This window comes from Bubalus bubalis, chromosome 14, assembly GCF_019923935.1.
Source record: "Bubalus bubalis isolate 160015118507 breed Murrah chromosome 14, NDDB_SH_1, whole genome shotgun sequence".
Taxonomy (NCBI): domain Eukaryota; kingdom Metazoa; phylum Chordata; class Mammalia; order Artiodactyla; family Bovidae; genus Bubalus; species Bubalus bubalis.
The window spans coordinates 20450723-20468963 of NC_059170.1; the positions used below are offsets into that span (position 1 = coordinate 20450723).

At 46.6% G+C, this 18241-nt stretch overlaps 1 protein-coding gene and 1 non-coding gene across 6 annotated transcripts in view; both read right to left on the reverse strand.

Moving 5' to 3' along the window:
- The window catches only part of ZNF341 (zinc finger protein 341), a 40380-nt gene that overhangs the window by 11181 nt on the left and 10958 nt on the right, over positions 1-18241 (reverse strand). For 3 of the 5 annotated variants that reach the window (XM_045162634.1, XM_045162633.1, XM_045162635.1), the window contains 7 exons: positions 17684-17833; positions 14437-14688; positions 10431-10626; positions 8974-9064; positions 6498-6691; positions 5335-5525; positions 26-234 (listed from right to left, as the gene is read on the reverse strand). In XM_045162634.1, coding sequence (XP_045018569.1) covers positions 26-234; positions 5335-5525; positions 6498-6691; positions 8974-9064; positions 10431-10626; positions 14437-14688; positions 17684-17833 — 1283 coding nt within the window. Of the gene's footprint in view, positions 1-25; positions 235-5334; positions 5526-6497; positions 6692-8973; positions 9065-10430; positions 10627-14436; positions 14689-15761; positions 17388-17683; positions 17834-18241 lie in introns of those variants that run through there. The other 2 variants (XM_045162637.1, XM_045162636.1) reach the window with 2 other exon arrangements.
- Positions 6119-6189, reverse strand: TRNAG-GCC. The gene has a single exon. It is a non-coding gene; the product is annotated as a tRNA-Gly (tRNA).

The window sequence follows — 18241 nt, forward strand, 5'->3', positions numbered from 1 at the left end:
GGGAGAGGGAAGGGGGATCACATACTTGTAGACGGCGCTGTCCTTCTTGGGGCTGTTCTGTGACAGTAGGCTGTGTGAATACTGATGCACGCCCAGGTCGTACAGCGAGGGGAAGTCCTTGCCACAGAGGTGGCAGCGGTAGCTCAGCTCCTCCTGGTGGCTCTTGATGTGCTCCAGGAATGTGTCCAGCTTCGGGAAGGTCTGCGCACAGCTCTTGACCACACATTTGTACACCTTGGGGGAAGAGGCAGGGCAGGTGAGGGCAGGCTGGAGAGCCGCCTCCACTGTGGTCCCCTGCCCTGCGGTATCCACCTCCAACACTGCTCATAGAAGACTCAACTGCTGTTCCCCTGCTCCCCTGCTGCGGGAGCCCTGGATTTATTATTATTTTTTCTTCATTCATTTATTTTTAATTGAAGGATAATTACAATATTGTGTTGGCTTCTGTCATACATATTTTTTTTTAATTTAGTTATTGTTTAACTGGAGCATAATTGCTACAGTGTTGTGTTCATTTCTGCTGTACAACAATGTGAATCGGCTATACGTATGTCAACCACAAATTGGCACTTGCCACGGGCACTTGCCATCTACTTCTATAAGGATTAAATCATGTGCTGCTACAGCTGACCCACCCCCTGAAAGGAGTTCCGGGTGGAAAGCAGAAATGAGGCACTCTATGCTCGAGGGAAAACTAGTAGGACAGTCTTCAGGTATTTTTAGGAGCTGATTTTATGAGCCTAATTCTTGTATCTCCCTATATCTAGAAAAGCACTAAAATCCTTCATGGTGATGACTGTTCCTCATGACTAGCAAAAGCTTCACAAGCCTAGCAGAAACCTTCTGGGAAAAAATATGTGCTTGACTGCATGTACTCTCTCTTCACCAAAATCTCATCTATACTGACCTTTCCCTCCCTGCCTCTTTGGAGCAGTTTCTCCAAGCTATGTGAGGTGCTGCCTCCTGGACTGCCCTCGTTTTGCCCCTAATAAAACTTCACTCTCAAATTGTACATTTCTTTTTAAGTCATCATGTATATAACCATGTGTTCCCTCCCTCTTAAGCCTCCCTCCCACCCCACCCCCATACCCCTAAGTCATCACAGAGCACCGAGCTGAGCTCCCTGTGCTTCCCACTAGCTGTCTATTTCACACACGGCAGCGTATACATGTCAGTGCTACCCTCTCAATTTGTCCTACCCTTCTCTTCCCCTGCTGTGTCTACAAGCCCGTTCTCTACGTTTGCGTCTATATTCTGCCCTGCAAATAAGTTCATCTGCACCATTTTTCTAGATTCCAAGAAACACAAATTAAAACCACAATGAAGTACCACTTCACACTGGTCAGAATGGCTATCATCAAAAAATATACAAACAATAAATTCTGGAAAAGGTGTGGAGAAAAGGGAACCCTCTTGTACTGTATGTACTGGGTATATTTAAGAAAAATTATCCAAAACTTGGAATGATAACATCTTGAAAAGATGTGAAAAGATGGCATCCCATCCTTTCAATGTTATGCGAGAATGGCGGCTCTCCAACTCGAGCCTGCATCACAGTAGCAGACTGGCCACTTCCAGGGAATCTGACGCAGCAGGTCTGGGTGGCCTGAACATGTGCATTCCTGCCAAGCACCCAGGTGACACTGAAGCTACTGGGCTGGGGGCCTCACTTTGAGAAGTGCTGTCTGGCAAGCAGTTAGGTGAAGACAGTTAAGCTGCTAAGGGTCACCTCACTCTCTGGGTGATGTCACTTGTTTTGACTGTTTGTTACTGATCAGAACCTAGACTCTCTAAAGTTAAATGTTAACTTGAAAACTGATCCAATGTAAATTATTTTTGTCATGTAGAAAAGATAACTCCAGAGGGTTTTTTTTTTTTTTTAAAAACTCCAGAGGTTTTATTGCCCTGAAGGACATAAACCAGATTTGTATCTAACTTAGTAATTTATTTCAGGATTCCTTTTTTTTACTGACACAGTTACACAGAGATATAGGTATTAGTGTTCTGCACCATCTTTTGACCGGCTTTGTCATTTTTCCAGTTCCCCCATTAATGAATTAAGCAAAATTCTGATTCAAGTTCACTAAGTTATTTGTATGAAAGATATGCTTTTAACATTTTAAAAGGTATACATTAATAAGTAGTACACACTCCTCATGGGGCTTCCCAGGTGGTACTAGTGGTAAAGAACCCGTCTGCCAAAGCAGGAGATGTAAGAGATGCGGGTTTGATCCCTGGGTTGGGAGATCCCCTTGGAGGAGGGCATTGCAACCCACTCCAATATTCTTGCCTGGTGAATCCCATGGACAGGGAGCCTGGCAGGCTACAGTCCACAGGGTCACAAAGAGTTGGACATGACTGAGGTGACTTAGCACACATGCATGCACACACTCTTCCTCATAGGGTTGTGAAACAGTCACAGTTGCATGACACACTCAGGGCTGCCTATACAATTCCAACCCTTCTTCCTAACAAAGCAGGAAGAAGGCTTCTTCTTCCTAACAAAGTGAACTCTGATTTGCTCAGAGTGGCAAGATGCCCAGCTGATCCCCTGGCTCCCTTACATCAAGCGTCAGTCGTGTGACCATTTCTTGCCAATGGTATGTAGGCAATAATCTTTGGGGAGGGCATCACTCCCTGGACACAAAGGCAAAAGCTTCCTAGGAGAAGTTCCCTCTGTTCTTTGCATTTATCCTAACTGGAATACAGATGTGATGACTGAAGGTGTGACAGCCATTCTGCAACCTTGAGGATGAAAGCCACATGCTAAAGACAGCAGAGCAGAAGCCAGGAGAATCCTACTAGATAAGCCCAATACTACCTACTTATGGACCTCTTATGATGTGAGAGAGAAAAGAAATCCTAACCAGTAAGCCAGTTATCTATTATTTGCAGCCTAACAGTGCATTTCTAAATGATAGAGCAGGTGCATGGGCTCTGACCAATGAGAGGGCTACAGAAGGCTTCTGGCTAAGGTTTCCTTGCTCCTAAAGAAGATACAGAAGATATTATTAATATAACCCCTTTATGCTCATGGATAATACTGTGTCTGGTCTTCTGCCTAGAAAAAGTGACCACCATCACAGGACCACAGGTGAACCACCAGCAGAGGACAGGGCCATGCCCGTGGAGACAAGAGTTAGAAAGACATAGGGCCCTTGATGCGGAGTTGAGTCAACTGACTGTCTCAGGCCTGAGTTGCCCTATCTTGGGTTTTCTTATTATGTGAGATAACAAACTTCCTAATTGTTTAAGCAAGTTTGAGTAAAAGTTTTTGGTGATTTTTCCCCCCAAGGATAGTCTAACTTAACTCCATCAATCTCTCTGCTAAGAATCTATAATAAGGAAAAAGTCAGAGATGTGGACAAAGATTTGATTACAACAATATTCATCATGGTTTTGTTTATAATAGCAAAACTCAGGAAATAACCTAAATGTCCAATAATAGGGGATTTAAAGAATCCAGCCATTGGGACTTCTCTGGTGGTTCAGTGATGGGACTCCATGCTTCCACTGCAAGGGGCACGAGTTTGATCCCTGGTCAGAGAGCTAACAACACACAAGCCATGTGGCATAGTCAAAAAAAAGAAGGAAGGAAAGGAAATCTACAAAACGTACTGCGTTGAGTGCTGGATTCCTGGGAGGACATATTGTAAGCTGGTTATGACAAGGGGTTTGGAGTCAAACGAACTGGCTTTGAATCCTGCCTCAGTTACTTACTGGCAGTGTGACTCTGGATGGATCACTCATCTCTCTCAGCCTCAGTTTCTTCATCTGGATACACTGAAAATGCCTATCTCTAAGGTTTCTATGAGAAGTAAGTAAAGTACTGAATGTAAGGAACCTTAGTAGGGTTGTTACTCAGTCCTAAGTTGCATCTGACTCTCCACCCCATACAGTGGGTTGCCATTTTCCTTTTCCAGGGATCTTCCTGACCCAGGAATCCAACCAGCATCTCCTGTATTACAGGCAGGTTCTGTACTGTTGAGCCACCAGGGAAGCCCTCTAGCAGGGTACTTAGCATATAATAAATAGTAAATGTGAATCTATATATTTTTCAGGCTTTTCTGAATTTCCAAATTCTATGTTGGGTATATGGAGAAGGCAATGGCACCCCACTCCAGTACTCTTGCCTGGAGAATACCATGGATGGAGGAGCCTGGTGGGCTGTAGTCTATGGGGTCGCTAAGCGTCGGACACAACTGAGCAACTTCACTTTCACTTTTCACTTTCCTGCATTGGAGAAGGAAATGGCAACCCACTCCAGTGTTCTTGCCTGGAGAATCCCAGGGACGAGGGAGCCTGGTGGGCTGCCGTCTATGGGGTCGCGCAGAGTTGGACATGACTGAAGCGACTTAGCAGCAGCAGCAGCAGCAGCAGCATGTTGGGTATATGATACTTTAATAGGGAGAAAAAATAACTAACAAAAATTACTTTTAAAAAATAAACACTGGAATAGAGTTACCATATAACCTAGTAATTCCACTCCTAGCTTTATACCCAAGAGAACTGAAAACACATGTTCATACAAAAACTTGTACACAATAATCACCAAAGTATTACTCATAATAGCTAAAAAGTAGAAAGAACCTAAATGTCTATCAACTGATAAAAGGATATTCAAAATGTGCTATATTCATACAATGAAATATTATTCAAAAATAAAAAGGAATAAAGTACTGATACATGTTACAACATGAATGCAAATATTATCTCAAAAGGCCACATACTAGATGATTCCAATATTAAATGTCCAGAATAGGCAAATCGATAGAGACAGAAAACAGGTTAGTGGTTGCCTAAGTCTGGTAGTAGGGGCGAGTGAACACTAATGGGTATAAAGTTTCTGGGGTGATAAAAATGTTTTGGAAAAAAAAATGTTCTAGAAATACAGGGGTGATGGGTGTATAACATTATGAATAGATTAAAAACTACTGAAGCGTACACTTTAAAACGAGTGAATTTTATGGTATGTAAATCACACCTCAATGGAAAAAAATAAAAAATAGGCTGTAGTCTCAAATCTCCATAGGCGGGTTTTTACATACTAGATCTTCTCAAAGTGGCAAGAATTCTTCCTGTGTCTGATTCCTTCATTACATGACCCTTGAGTGGTGGACTTCCTCCCTCAGGCAAGCACCGTAATGGCCCAAAAAGCTGCCACCACCCAGGGAGGACAGAGGGGGAAGCTTAGCCCATCATGGTCACATGGCAGCTCAGAGCAACCGAGGCCCACTCCTGTCCCTTTCTAGGCCGTGTTCAAGACCCCAGCATCAGCCAAGGCTCATGACTCGGGTGGTTGTGCCCCATTCCAGCTCCCGCCCCCTCACCTACCTGCTCATTCTTGTGCTGGGTCATGTGGGACTTGAGCTGGAAGTAGGTACTGAACTTGCCGGGGCAGAACTGGCACAGGTAGGAGCTATCGATGAGGACCACCTGCTTGGCCTCCAGCTTGTCCCCCTCCCCCTCGCCGGCTGTGGGCAAGGCCTGGGGCTGCGGGGCACTCGACAGGGTCTGGCCCAACCCTGTGGAGAAAGCCAGGGAGGAAAGTCACTGAGAAAGGCAGAGGAAGGGTCAGGGCAGAGGGCCATGCCACCCGGGAAGGACGCCCAGGACACCTCCCCGTGCTGTGCTGCATTCACCTGCCACCAACCATGGGCTCAGTGTGGGACGTGGTACTGAGGCCCTGCACTCACACTCAGCTGGGGCACAGGGACACAGCCATTCCAGGGGCTAAACTACTGAACACTGACATTCTGATGGATGAAGAGCCCTTGCCTCAAGTCTCCCCTTGCAGGCCTTCCCCTCAGACACTCTAGACCGCTCTGCGGTTGTTAACGACCCTGACTGCCACCCCAGCTGAACTCATGATGCCTCCCAGCTCCTTGTACAATCATGTGTTTAGCTGTTCCTCCCTCACTCTCCCTGAGGACAGGGGCCTCTGACCTCAAGTTTGTAGGCCCAGGGGCCTGGCACACGGTGGTCATGCTGGTTTAGTCGCTAAGACGTATCCAACTCTTTGTGATCCCACAGACTGTAGCCTACCAGGCTCCTCTGTTCATGGGATTTCTCAGGCAAGAATACTGGAGTGGGTTGCCATTTCCTTCTCCAGGGGATCTTCCCAACTCAGGGATCGAACCTGAGTCCCCTGCTTGGCAGGCAGATTCTTTACCATTGAGCCACCTGGGAAGACCCCTGGCACACAGTAAGCCTCCATAAATGTTTGCTGAATGGTTGAACCCTAGGTGCTAGGTACTACAAGAGTTTTGAAAGAAATGCGTTCTTCTCCAGAGCTCACAAGAATTCAGAAGGCACGCACAGAATGGGTCAACACAGTAGGGCCAGTTCCCACTGGCAGGCCAGAGAAAAGTGGGTATATGTTGCTTGCACAGAACACCCCCTCTGTGAGCTACCCATGGCCAGCTCTGCTCACCCCCAGGGCTGCACAGGGAGGCTCCAGCCAGACGCTGCCCATTACAGTGGTCACCTCTACCCACCTGTGTTATCCTCGTCCTCCTGCCTGCTGGGGTTCAGAGCCATGACCTGTACCGTCACAGAGTTGCGAGAGACAGTGCCACCGCTGCGTCCTGGGGGCCACACCTTGTGGGTTTGCATGTGTTTCTTGACGTTAGACTTCTGGGCAAAGGCACGGCCACATGCAATGCACTGGAAGGGCTTCTCACCAGTGTGGCTGTGGAAAACAAGGCTTGTCAGCACCCACGTGTAGGGACTGTGACCTCAGTTCAGGAGCTCAGAACCACCAGGAAAGCCCGGGCAGAGCATCTGGAGGCTGTGGGCCACCATCCTGAGACCGTGAGGACGAGCCCTCTTACTGAGGCAGGCAAGCACAGACACACCCCGGGCTCCTGGTGACAAGACTGAGTGGCTGAATCAACCAGCCCTGGAGCGGACCTTCTCTGTGGCCATCTCAAGCTGTGAGATAAAACAGTTTCAAAGAATTGATGCTTTCGAACTGTGGTGCTAGAAAAGACTTTTGAGAGTCCCTTGGACAGCAAGGAGACCAAACAAGTCAATCCTAAAGGAAATCAACTCGGAATATTCATTGGAAGGACTGATGCTGAAGCTGAATCTCTAATACTTTGGCCACCTCATGCGAAAGACCCTGATGCTGGGAAAGACTGAAGGCAGGAGGAGAAGGGGACGATAGAAGATGAGATGGTTGGATGGCATCATTAACTCAGTGAACATGAGTTTGAGCAAACTCTGGGAGATGGTGAAGGACAGGAAAGCCTGGCGTTCTGCAGTCCATGGGGTTGCAAAGAGTTGGACACAACTGAGAGACTGAACAACAACAGTTGTTTAAGTGGAGAATTTTCTGTTACTCGAAGGAGAAAACGTCCTAGCCGTCACAACACAGCACTTGTAGAACTATTTAAAACTTTCCTTCAAATCAATGCACTTTTTAAGAACTGAAAATAATTAAAAATGAAGCTTCCTGTTGTTATTATATATGCAAAACTGCTTGTCATAAACACAAGTAACAAAAAACACAATTATTCATAAAACAATCTTATTAAGATCTATAGATGCATCACCCTTATGGCAGACATAAACCACGTAGGACTATTTAAATTTAAATTCATTAAAATAAAATCAAGTTAAAAACTCAGTTTCTCAGGCTTTCCTGGTGGCTCTGTAGTAAAGAACTGCCTGCCAGTGCGAGAGACACAGGTTTGATCCCCGATCTAGGAGGATCCCACATGCTGCGGAACAACCAAGCCCGGGTGCCACAGCGATTGAGCCCGTGCTCTAGAGCTCGGGAGCTGCAACTACCGAAGCCCGGGTGCCCTAGAGATCCCGTGCTCTCTAACAAGAGAAATCACTGCAAGGAGAAGCCAGTGCACCTGCGCAGCAACAAAACCCAGCACGGCCAAAAATAAATAAAGTTACCAAAACGCAGTTTCTCAGTCATACCAGTCACATTTCAAGTACTCAACAGCCATATGTCCCCTGCCCTGTGGACAGCGCCTATTGGGGTCTCCCCATCTTTGCAGAAAGTTCTACTGACAAGCACTGGTTGTAGACCAGTGGTTTTCAACAGAGATCGATTTTCCCTCCTGGGACATCTGGAAATGTTTGGAGACATTTTGGGATGTCACAGCTGAGGAGTGAGGAGGGGCTATTGGCATCTAGTGGTTAGAGGTCAGGGATACTGCTGAACATTCTTCTAGGCACAGGGCAGCCCCCACAGAGAATCTCAATAGGCTGGAAGACCCTGGTCTACAGAGAAGCTATTGCCTGCCATGGCTGGAATCTTGGGCACTATCTCTCCCTCCCTTCCCCCCTCTCTCTCTGTAATAAAAGATGAGCAAAACTGTGCAAGGTGTTAAAGACAGACCACACTAATTGAGGCTTTCTCCTCTGACTGAAAGAAATTGAAAAAAATTTTCTCACTCTTTCAGAAATTTTCAATAGCCATATTTACAAACCACCTAAAATCATTTTATGTCCCAGTGTTCCACTCTATGAGAAACATCGAACGAGACCACCCCTCCACTTCACAATGGAAAACCTGAAGCCCAGAGGGGCTACTTGCATGTTCTTGGGACAAGGGGTGTCATGGTTAGTACTGAGCGAGCAGAGAACTTGCAGAGGCACGTTCATAGAGCATCACTAACCCCGAGGTCAGGCCTTTCTACAGAAGTGAGCGCTGAGGCACGCCTCCCACCGATAAAGCCCTCCCCCTAGCCATTCAAGTCAATTCCGCCTCCTCCATTCCCACCTTGGACCATCCTCATCACGGCAGGCAGGCTCCACAGATCCTTCCCACTGAGGAAGCAAAGGGCAAAATCATCCTGAGCTGGACAGAGGAACCATGACAGACCGGTTGGGGCCTCAGTCACCACCAGGCGAAGGGGGAGGGGAAAGGAGCACTGCTTCCACTGTGGATTCCCCATCCCACCTCCCCACCAGGGCTGCCCAGGGGCCACCTGCCCCACCACGCCCAGTTACCTTCGGATGTGCTGCTGCAGGTCAAAGTTTTTGGTGAAAGACTTGTCACAATATGAGCACTTGAGTTTCTGAGCCTTTGGCTTCCCTGCAGCTGATGAAAAATTAAAAAAGACACACACACAGAAAAAGACAAAGAAGGGGATGGTGAGGCTGGCCACAACTGTAGGCACCAATGGCAGCTTCCAGCCCTAGACCCAGGGCCACAGCCCAGGTCCTAGGAGGTCTACATCCGTGGGCAGGCTGGGGAAGAAGCACAGGTCAGTCGCTCATGGGGCCTGGGAGAAGAAATTCCAGGACATGCACTGGCTGGGAAAGCAGGGCAAACCCCTCAAAGACTCCCTTCTGCAGGAGGATAAAATCCAGCCTCTCTGCCGTGGCCTATGGGGCTCTGCATCCTCTACTTCCTACCAACCCTATTATTCTTACGATCTAGTTGCAGTGGACTCCTGGCTAACCGCGAAAGACCTCAAACATGGTCCCACCTCAGGGCCTTTGCACCTGCTGTCCCCCCTTGCCTAAAATGCTTGTCCCTCAGACAGTCACGAGACTGTTTCCTTCTCACCCCCAGACAGATAGGCAGCAGCATTTTCCAGTCTCTATCCAGTATTCTCAATCACAGTACTCTGTTAATCTCCTTTCTAGAGTGACCCATAAATATATATTTATTCCCTGTCTCTCCCATTAAACTGTGAGTAATTAAGGGTAAGGAAATCATGACCCAAGATGCTAGATTTCCAGTTCTGATACCAAGCCTGGCACACAGATGCTCAACACATTTGTGAAAGGAAGGAAGGGGCTGGAAGCCCCTGAAAACTCTCAATTCTTCTGCCTTTCCCTACTACCACTACTTTCTGACATCGTCCTGAAGCATATACTTAGCATGTCTAACAGGGTGGCAGACATCGCTGCTTGCCTGCCTAATACCCATTCCTCCCTTTTTCTTTCTTCACAAATCCCCTACATAATGGGAGCATCAATGTTCCTGGCTAAAAGAGACATTTCCCAGCTTCCTTTGGAGATAGATATGGTCATGTGAAATGTAAGCAAAAGCAAAAGCATCATGCTTAGAACTTCTGGGAGCTGGGAGATGCTTCTTTTATCTTTCTTCCAGATGCTTGGAATATGAAAGTTGATGACTGGAGCTTCAGCAGCCATCTTACACAATGAGGCACCTAAGAACAAAAGTCATGTTTTAGGAATGGTGGAGGATAAAGATAGAAGAAATGTGGGTGCCTGGTGATTATATAGGCATACAAACTCCATATTGCCTGTCTCTGGACTTGTTTTGCACAGAACAACAATATTCTACCATTTTGGAGTCATTCTTATTTTGGATTTTCCACTACATGCAACCAAACTTAATCCTAACTATCACAAAAGGGAAGACTGGAACTAAGCAGCCTGTGGACAGGTACATCCATGCTGAGGAGAGATGCCATGACAGGCTGTGTGCCCACCTTCTGGGAGTCCACTGGAACCTTTGGTCCGTCGGGTCTTCAGTGATGGTGGGGAGTCAAAGCTGGCCACTGTGCCCCCGGTGGCGCTGGTCATAGGGGCAGCAGGGTTTGGTCCTTTTGGTTTGAATCCTTGTTTGCCGGGACTGTACACCTGGGGTGTGGGGTATACTGGAGCCTCCACACACTGGTTTGGCACCTACAAGGACAGCAGAGTCAGGGAGAGTGCCCTGGGAAGGGAGGGGAAGAGCTGCCCCAGGTAGTGGGACCTTCACTGTGGCCCTGGCTGATCTCAGCCCCCACAGCTACATCACCACCCTAACTCCTCCACCTCACTCACTCCCAAGACCCCTTTGAATAGAACTCCATGAAGCCAGCAGGCTAGATGCAGCTTTGGAGCCAGGCTGCTTGGGTTCAAATCCTGATTCTGCCACTTATCATTTAAGTGACCTTGGGCAAGTCTTTTAACTTCTGTTTCAGTTTCTGCATCTGTAAAATGGGTTGCTAATTATAGCAACCCTGTATGAGGATAGAGCTTAGAAGAGGGCCTGGCAAGTAGTAAGTACCCAATCAACATGAGCTGTTGTGATGGGCATTATTATTGTTGTTAGTAGTAGACTTCTTGCACAGGAGAATTAGGAAATCAGAAGGGTCTATGCCCTCACCAGCAACTCCACTTCTTAACCAATTCTGCCTGATGCCACACCAGCAGGCATCCCTTGACTAGGAATCGACACTGAAGCCACGAGAAATTACCAAAGGAATTCTGAGCCACCCAAACTCAGTGACCACTAAGCTGACATCATGACACTGGGTATTGTAAAGAATTCATTTATTCCTTCATCTACTTATCATTCATTGGTCTTCCTGGGCTGCTCTATCCAAAATGCCACTTCCTCTCCTCTGTTTCATTTTCCTCCTTAGATGCATCATTATCTAATAAATTATGCATTTTACTTACTTACCCTATTATCTGCCTAGTTTCATGCAGGCAGGGACTTCTGCTCTGCTTTTGTTTCTTCCTCTATTCCCAGGCCTAGAGCAATGCCTGGCACAGAGTGGGCACTCAATAAACACTTGCTGAATGAATGAATTCAATTATGGAGGTCTCAGGCATCTAATACAGCACCACTAGGTGCTTCTGCCAGGTCTTGCCTGTCAGCCTTTGGCACCTCCTATAACCGCCCATGCTCTCCCCTGAAATGCAGAGGTGGCAAGCTTGAAACCACATTTTCAAGTACTCCTGCCAGCACAGTTCTGAACACAAATTAAGTTCTGCCCATGAGAAGCATCTGCATGAGATTTGAAGGCGGAAGGGAGGTAGAAACTGTTCTCCTTGGCAGCCATGCTGGGAGACAGGCAGGTTAGCAGTCATGAGTTTTGGACCAGCCCCGAGGATGGCAGGGCAGCTGAAACCTCAGCAACAGAATCCTACAGTTTTCTCACCAAGTACAGTGTCCTGGTTACAAGGGCCAAGCCACAACAGTGACCCTGAAAACAAGTGGTTCTTGCCAACCCTGCCTTTCACTCCTCCAGCCCTTTCATCAGCCCTACAGATTTAACTTCCTGTATGAAATCCCTCTGTTAGAAATACCTAGAGTGGTTTCAATTTTCCTGACCAATACAGCACTCAACATTTGTCACAGTGAATGAATTCACCCACCATCCAGGTCATTCCTGAGCAATGATATGACTGCCACTGGGTTAGTTCTCATTATCCTCACAGCTCTACAAGGGGAGTTCCCATTCTAGAGTCTCCTCTCTGAAACTGAGGTCAAAGCACCCTGTTTCAGATACCAACTGTGGGTGTCCCACAGGCCAGGTCTCTGCTAGGTGCCAAGGATGCGAAATCAAAGACGATTTAGGCTGTTTTCAGAGAGCACTTTTTGTCTACATGAAAAATAAATAACAGCAGCTATCCCTATGCTGGCCCCTCTGTCTATGAGGCCACCGTCATCCTCGCAGCATCTCATTAGGTAAATTATTTTTAAATTTTAAAATAATATTTATTTATTTAAATATTTAAATACAAAATTTACGAGTCATATTTACTGATCAATTGGTGACTCAGTTAGATTCTTAACTTTTTATTTTGTATTTGGGTATAGCTGATCAACAAACAATGTTGTGAGGGTTTCAGGTGAACAGCAAAGGGACTCAGCCATACATACACATATATTAATTTTTTAAAAATTCAGCCAAGTCCTTGCTTTATTCTCCCAGGGTAGGGAAAATCCTCCTGCAGGGTGTAACATTACATGGCTGGTGGTGGAATTTTTCTCCAGTCTAGTTCTCTTTCCAGAGAGACTACCTAACAGAATGTCTGTACGACTGGATTCTAGAGTGAGTCTGAGATAATGTGACCTCAGGTGCAGGCAGGCTCCTTCTGTTATAACCATGCCCCCTAGCACTTGAGCGTGGCATGGTTCTGAAGTCTCAGTGCCTTGAGAGTACACTGTTTATAGTTCGAAACTCTTCAGCTGGGAATTAATATAGTATATATGACACAGGCACACCTTGAAGATATTGTGGGTTCAGTTATAGACCACTGCAATAAAGCGAATATCACAATAAAGCAAGTCACAGAAGGTTTTTTTTTTTAATTTTCCAATGCATAAAAAAGTTATGTTTATGAAAAAAAGTTATGTTTACAAAAAAAGGTTATGTTTACTCTATCTTGTAATCTGTTAAGTATGCAATAGCATTACATCCTAAAAAAATGTATGTATCTTAATTAAAGAAAATTTTTTTGACTTTATTGCCAAAAAAATGTCAACCACATCTGAGCCTTCAGCAAGTAATAGTAATAACATCAAAAGTCACAGATCATCATGACAAATACAATAACAATGAAAAAGGTTGAAATGTTGTAAAGATTACCAAAATTTTGACACAGACACACAAAGGGAACTGATAGACTTGCTCGACAAAAACCACAATATCTGCAAAGTGCAATGAAGCCAGATATGCCTGTACACTGACTGAATGGCCTCGATTCTTTACTTCTTCTGGTACCCAGGCCCTTTCCAGTGTGACCTGCAATTTTTCCCATCGAGAGGTGGCATCTATTTCCGTACTCCTTCAACCTAAGCTGGCCTTGTGACCTGCTTTCACCAGCAGAAGTGACACTGTGTCACTTACAAGCCTAAGCCTCAGAAGTCTTGAGCATTTCTGCTTGCATTACTGCACGTCCACCACTGTGGTGAGACTATGCCTGGGGAACCTGCTTGAGAAGGAAAGATACGTGGAGGAGAGCTGGGTCACCCCACCTGATTATTCCACTCTAGGCCACTCTAGCGGAGAAGGCAATGGCACTTCACCTAGTACTCTTGCCTGGAAAATCCCATGGATGGAGGAGCCTGGTAGGCTGCAGTCCATGGGGTCGCTGAGAGTCGGACACGACTGAGCGACTTCACTTTCACTTTTCACTTTCCTGCATTGGAGAAGGAAATGGCAACCCACTCCAGTGTTCTTGCCTGGAGAATCCCAGGGATGGGGGAGCCTGGTGGGCTGCCGTCTATGGGGTTGCGCAGAGTCGGACACGACTGAAGTGACTTAGCAGCAGCAGCAGGCCACTCTAGAGCAGCAGCCAGTCAGCCAACCTGCAGACGTGTGGGAGCACCCGGCCAAGATCAGCAGTTGCTAAGCTGACCACCATAGACGTGAGAACAATAAACACCTTTCCCCATATACTGTATTTCTTACACAGCCATAGCTAACTGATACACCTAGCTTGCTAAAACATATGAGACACATATATAATTTTGGAATCCTACCCCAAAGGCAGGTATTTTCTTGACTGTCCTGAGCTCCCTGAGGGCAGCTTGTATTTCTGCTACAACCCCTGCTTCATTCCACCTTCTCATGGGGTGCATTTTACTTTTACACGTATGATAGCTTGAGCTGGTTTTGCCCCCACAGTATCTCTGGCATCAGAAAAGGCTCAGGTTACCCGTGACGACTATGACCAGCTTTCCCCCCTTCACCCCGAGCCCCAGCGTCTGCTCACCTCCAGGGGTGGGTAGGGCTGCATTCCCAGTGCTTGGATCTCTACTGTTCCACTCCCGGTGAGGGGTGCTGCGGCGCTGTACACCTCCACCACGCCATTCCCGCCAGGGTTGGGACGCCCAGCGGGGCCCAGGCTCTGGGGTGGGGGTGGTGGGGGTTGGGGGGGTGGGGGCGGGGGCAGCGGTGGAGGGGGCGGAGGAGGAGGTGGCGGCTGGGCCAGGTAGTTTGGTGCAGGATGCATATTCAGGTTACTCTGAAATCACAAGAGAAAAACTGTCACAGCCTCTTGAGACCAGCTGTCTGATTTATCAGCAGGGAAGGACACTTGCCTTAGCCAGCCATGTGGGAAGAAGAGAGGAAAAGGCAGAGAGCAGGCATGGAAACCAAATCATGGGAGAATTCCAAGGAGCCATCAGTCTGGTATTGCTGTCCTTTTTCTCTATGAAAGTCAGCAAAAATGGCCCAGCTAGTGCAGAAATGAGCTCATAGAGCAGGCCTAATGTTGCTGTCTTTAGAAGGGCTTGCTTGTAGGACTGGCTCTGAACTGGCATCTGGGAACCTGCCTTGTAGAAGGTTCCCCGGTTTTTTGTTTGTTTGTTTGTTTTGGCTGCACTGTGCGTCATGTGGACCAGGGATAAACCCACGGCCCCTGTCTTGGAAGCTCAGAGTCTTAATCACTGGACTGTAGGGAAGTCCTGCAGGTTCCCTATGTTGATAAGGCTGTTCTGCCCACCTGGAGCACTGGCCCTAGTGTCCAACTACCTAGACAGTTTGCACAACAATGTGATTTATGGTGAACAGCTCCTTCCCACCTGGGTATCTGGAATTGTGCTCTGTGGCTGGAAGCCTACATGACATCCTCAACAGAAGCCCTGGCCTTAGAGTCAGAGGTGTTCTTTCCTGGCAGAAACTCTGGGCACTCTTGACTGCTGGAGGATGCCGTATGCCCCCGAGCAGCCTCTCCCCACTTTCCTGAGGCAAAGAAAGCTGGAGACTTGGAAGAACGCTGATTTCCTGCAGACTCCAGTGGCTGGGTCTTTCTTCCTTGCTGGTCCTGCTATGTATCCTTCTACATTAAACCAGCCAAGAGCACAAGCATCCTGAGTCCTGGGAGTCTTTCTAGAGAGTCACGAAATGTGTGGGTGGCTGTGGATCCTTGAAACACAGCCACTGACTTCTAGCAATTGATTCTACAAAAAAAATCAACCAGGTAGGCAAAGATAACCATACACAGATGTTACTTGTCATTTTTATAATAGCAAAAACTGGCAACGACGACATGTCCTCCCACTGGAAGTTTGGCTAAAGACAGGATGGTCCACCCACCTGGAATGGAACAGAATCCTTTGTGGCTGTTACACTGGTGATGCTGATCAGTATTCAATAAAGGGCTTCTCTTAACTGCTGTTCCTTGGGCTCCATGGTCAAATATGTCGGGGGAAAAATCAGGGTTGACAAAATCAAAAGTATTTCTGAAGTATTTACTGAAGGAAAAACCCAGGGACAGAGCAAGGGAAGAAGTGCAATGCTTCCACCTCAGGCTGCTTGGACCAATGATCCTTTTTCTACTTGGAAAATCCCAGGGAGCCACTGTTCCGAGGAACACTTCAGTAAATACTGATGTAGGGTTGTAGGCATAGATAGAAAATGATGTTAAACAAAAAGCAAAGTAAGAAAGGGCTTCCCAGGTGGTGCAGTGGTAAAGAATCCACCTGCTAACGCAAGAGATAGAAGAGACTCAGGTTCAATCACTGGGCCAGGAAGACCCCCTGGAGTAGAAAGTGGCAACCGGCTCCAGTATTCTTGCCTGGAAAAATTCCATGGACAGAGGTGCCTGGTGGGCTACAGTCCATGGGATCACAAAGAGTCAGATACAACTGAGTGCACAAACAAAGTAAGAAAAGCAAGTTCCAGAACAGTGCATATAAGATCCATTTATATAGATGTGTATATTTTAAACATATTTATATAAAAAGCTATTTCCATCTCTATTTGCATTCGAAGGTCAGGAAATCCAGACACCAAAATTTTGGTAGTGTTTTCTCTCAGTGGAGGGAGTAAGAGTGCTTGTTTGACTTTCCAGTTTTTATTCTGTAGAATTTCAAACCTACAGAAAGGTTGCAAACAGAATACAATGAACGCTCTTTCTACCTCATTTAAGTCACCAGGTGTTACCATCTTGCCGCATCCGCAGTACACGTGTGTGTGTACATATACACACATATATTCCTGCGTTCTGTTAAGCCCCTTGAAAGTTAGCTACAAACATCATGACACTTGATTCCTTAAAACTACTCAGATGCATCTCCTAAGAACAAGGACATCCTCCTATGTAACAATTTGATGAACACACACAGGAAATTGAACAGATATAATACTATTATCTAAAATATTCAAATTCCTCCATATTCTAATCTCCCTAAGTGTCCCAGTAAGGCCTTTAAGGCTTCCCTCACCGCAAACCCCCACACCCTATCTAGAATCCAACCAAGAATTGCAAAATCAGTCGGTTGCCCTGTCTCTTTCGATGTTAAGTATAAACTTAAAAAAAAAAAAAACTTTTCTTTTGTGTACTTTCTAGGGTTTTTCTAATGGACATGGAACACTTCCACAAAGAATAAAAATAGAAGGGCTTCTCTAGTAGCTCAGTGGTAAAGAATCCACCTGCTAACGCAGGGGACACGGGTTTGATCCCTTATCCAGGGAGATCTTACATACCGCTTAGCAACTAAACCCATGTGCCCCAATTATTGAGCCTGTGCTCTAGAGCCCAGGAACCTTGACTACTGAGTCCTTGAGCCGCATCTACTGAAACCTGCTCACCCTAGAGCCTGTGCTCTGCAGCAAGAGAAACCACTGCAATGAGAAGCCTGTACACCGCGACTAAAGAGTAGCCCCCAATCTCCCAAACTGGAGAAAAGCCTGTGCGCACAACAATGAAGACCCAACACACACAAAATTTTAAAAAATATAGTAATTTTTTAAAAAAAAGAAAAAAAGTACGAAGAATAAAAAAAAGAATAAAACTGGACTATGGCTATAAAACCCCAAAGTCAGGCTATGGGTCCCAGCTGAACACATCAGCTTCCCCATCCACAGAAGGGCTGGCCAAGGGAGAGCAGACAGTCCTCCTTAGCTTGAAGAAGAGCTGGGGTCAAGCCCCTTTCTTTCTATGAGATTCTGAATCTGCAGGAATCAACCTGCAGACCAAAAATCAAGATCCTGTGAGAAACTGGCCACCTCCTTACCTGCACAGGCTGGGGGCCTTGGGGCATGGGCTGGTCCAGGGACGTGAAGGCTGACATGGCGGACATGAGCACGTCATCGCTTACCAAGATGTTCCCCTGCACCAGGGTCTGGATCAGCGGGGACGGGGGCACTGTGATGTACGTGGAGATCTGGACAGTGAGAGAGAGACGGAAAGAACATGTCTAACGTTCTGGAAGGAAGCAGACGGCATGGTAGAAAAGATCTGGGTCTGGAGTCCCACAGACCTAGATTCCATCTCCACCTCTGCTACTGCTCCCTGTCACATGACCCTGGGAAAGTCACACCACCTCTCTCAATCTGCATTTCCTCATCTATCAAACGAGGAGAATAAGTTACACCTCCCCGCAATGTCTATAACCTATGAACCAGCAGCAACCTTTCCTGACCTCTGTCCTAGAGAAAACATTCATACCTGTTCACAAGCAGTCCACAAAAAAAAGAGTACTCTGCACAGCCTTTTTTCTAATAGTGACAAACTGGAAATAACCTTGATGTCCATCAATAGGAGGCTAGATTTAAAAACATGTAATATAGTC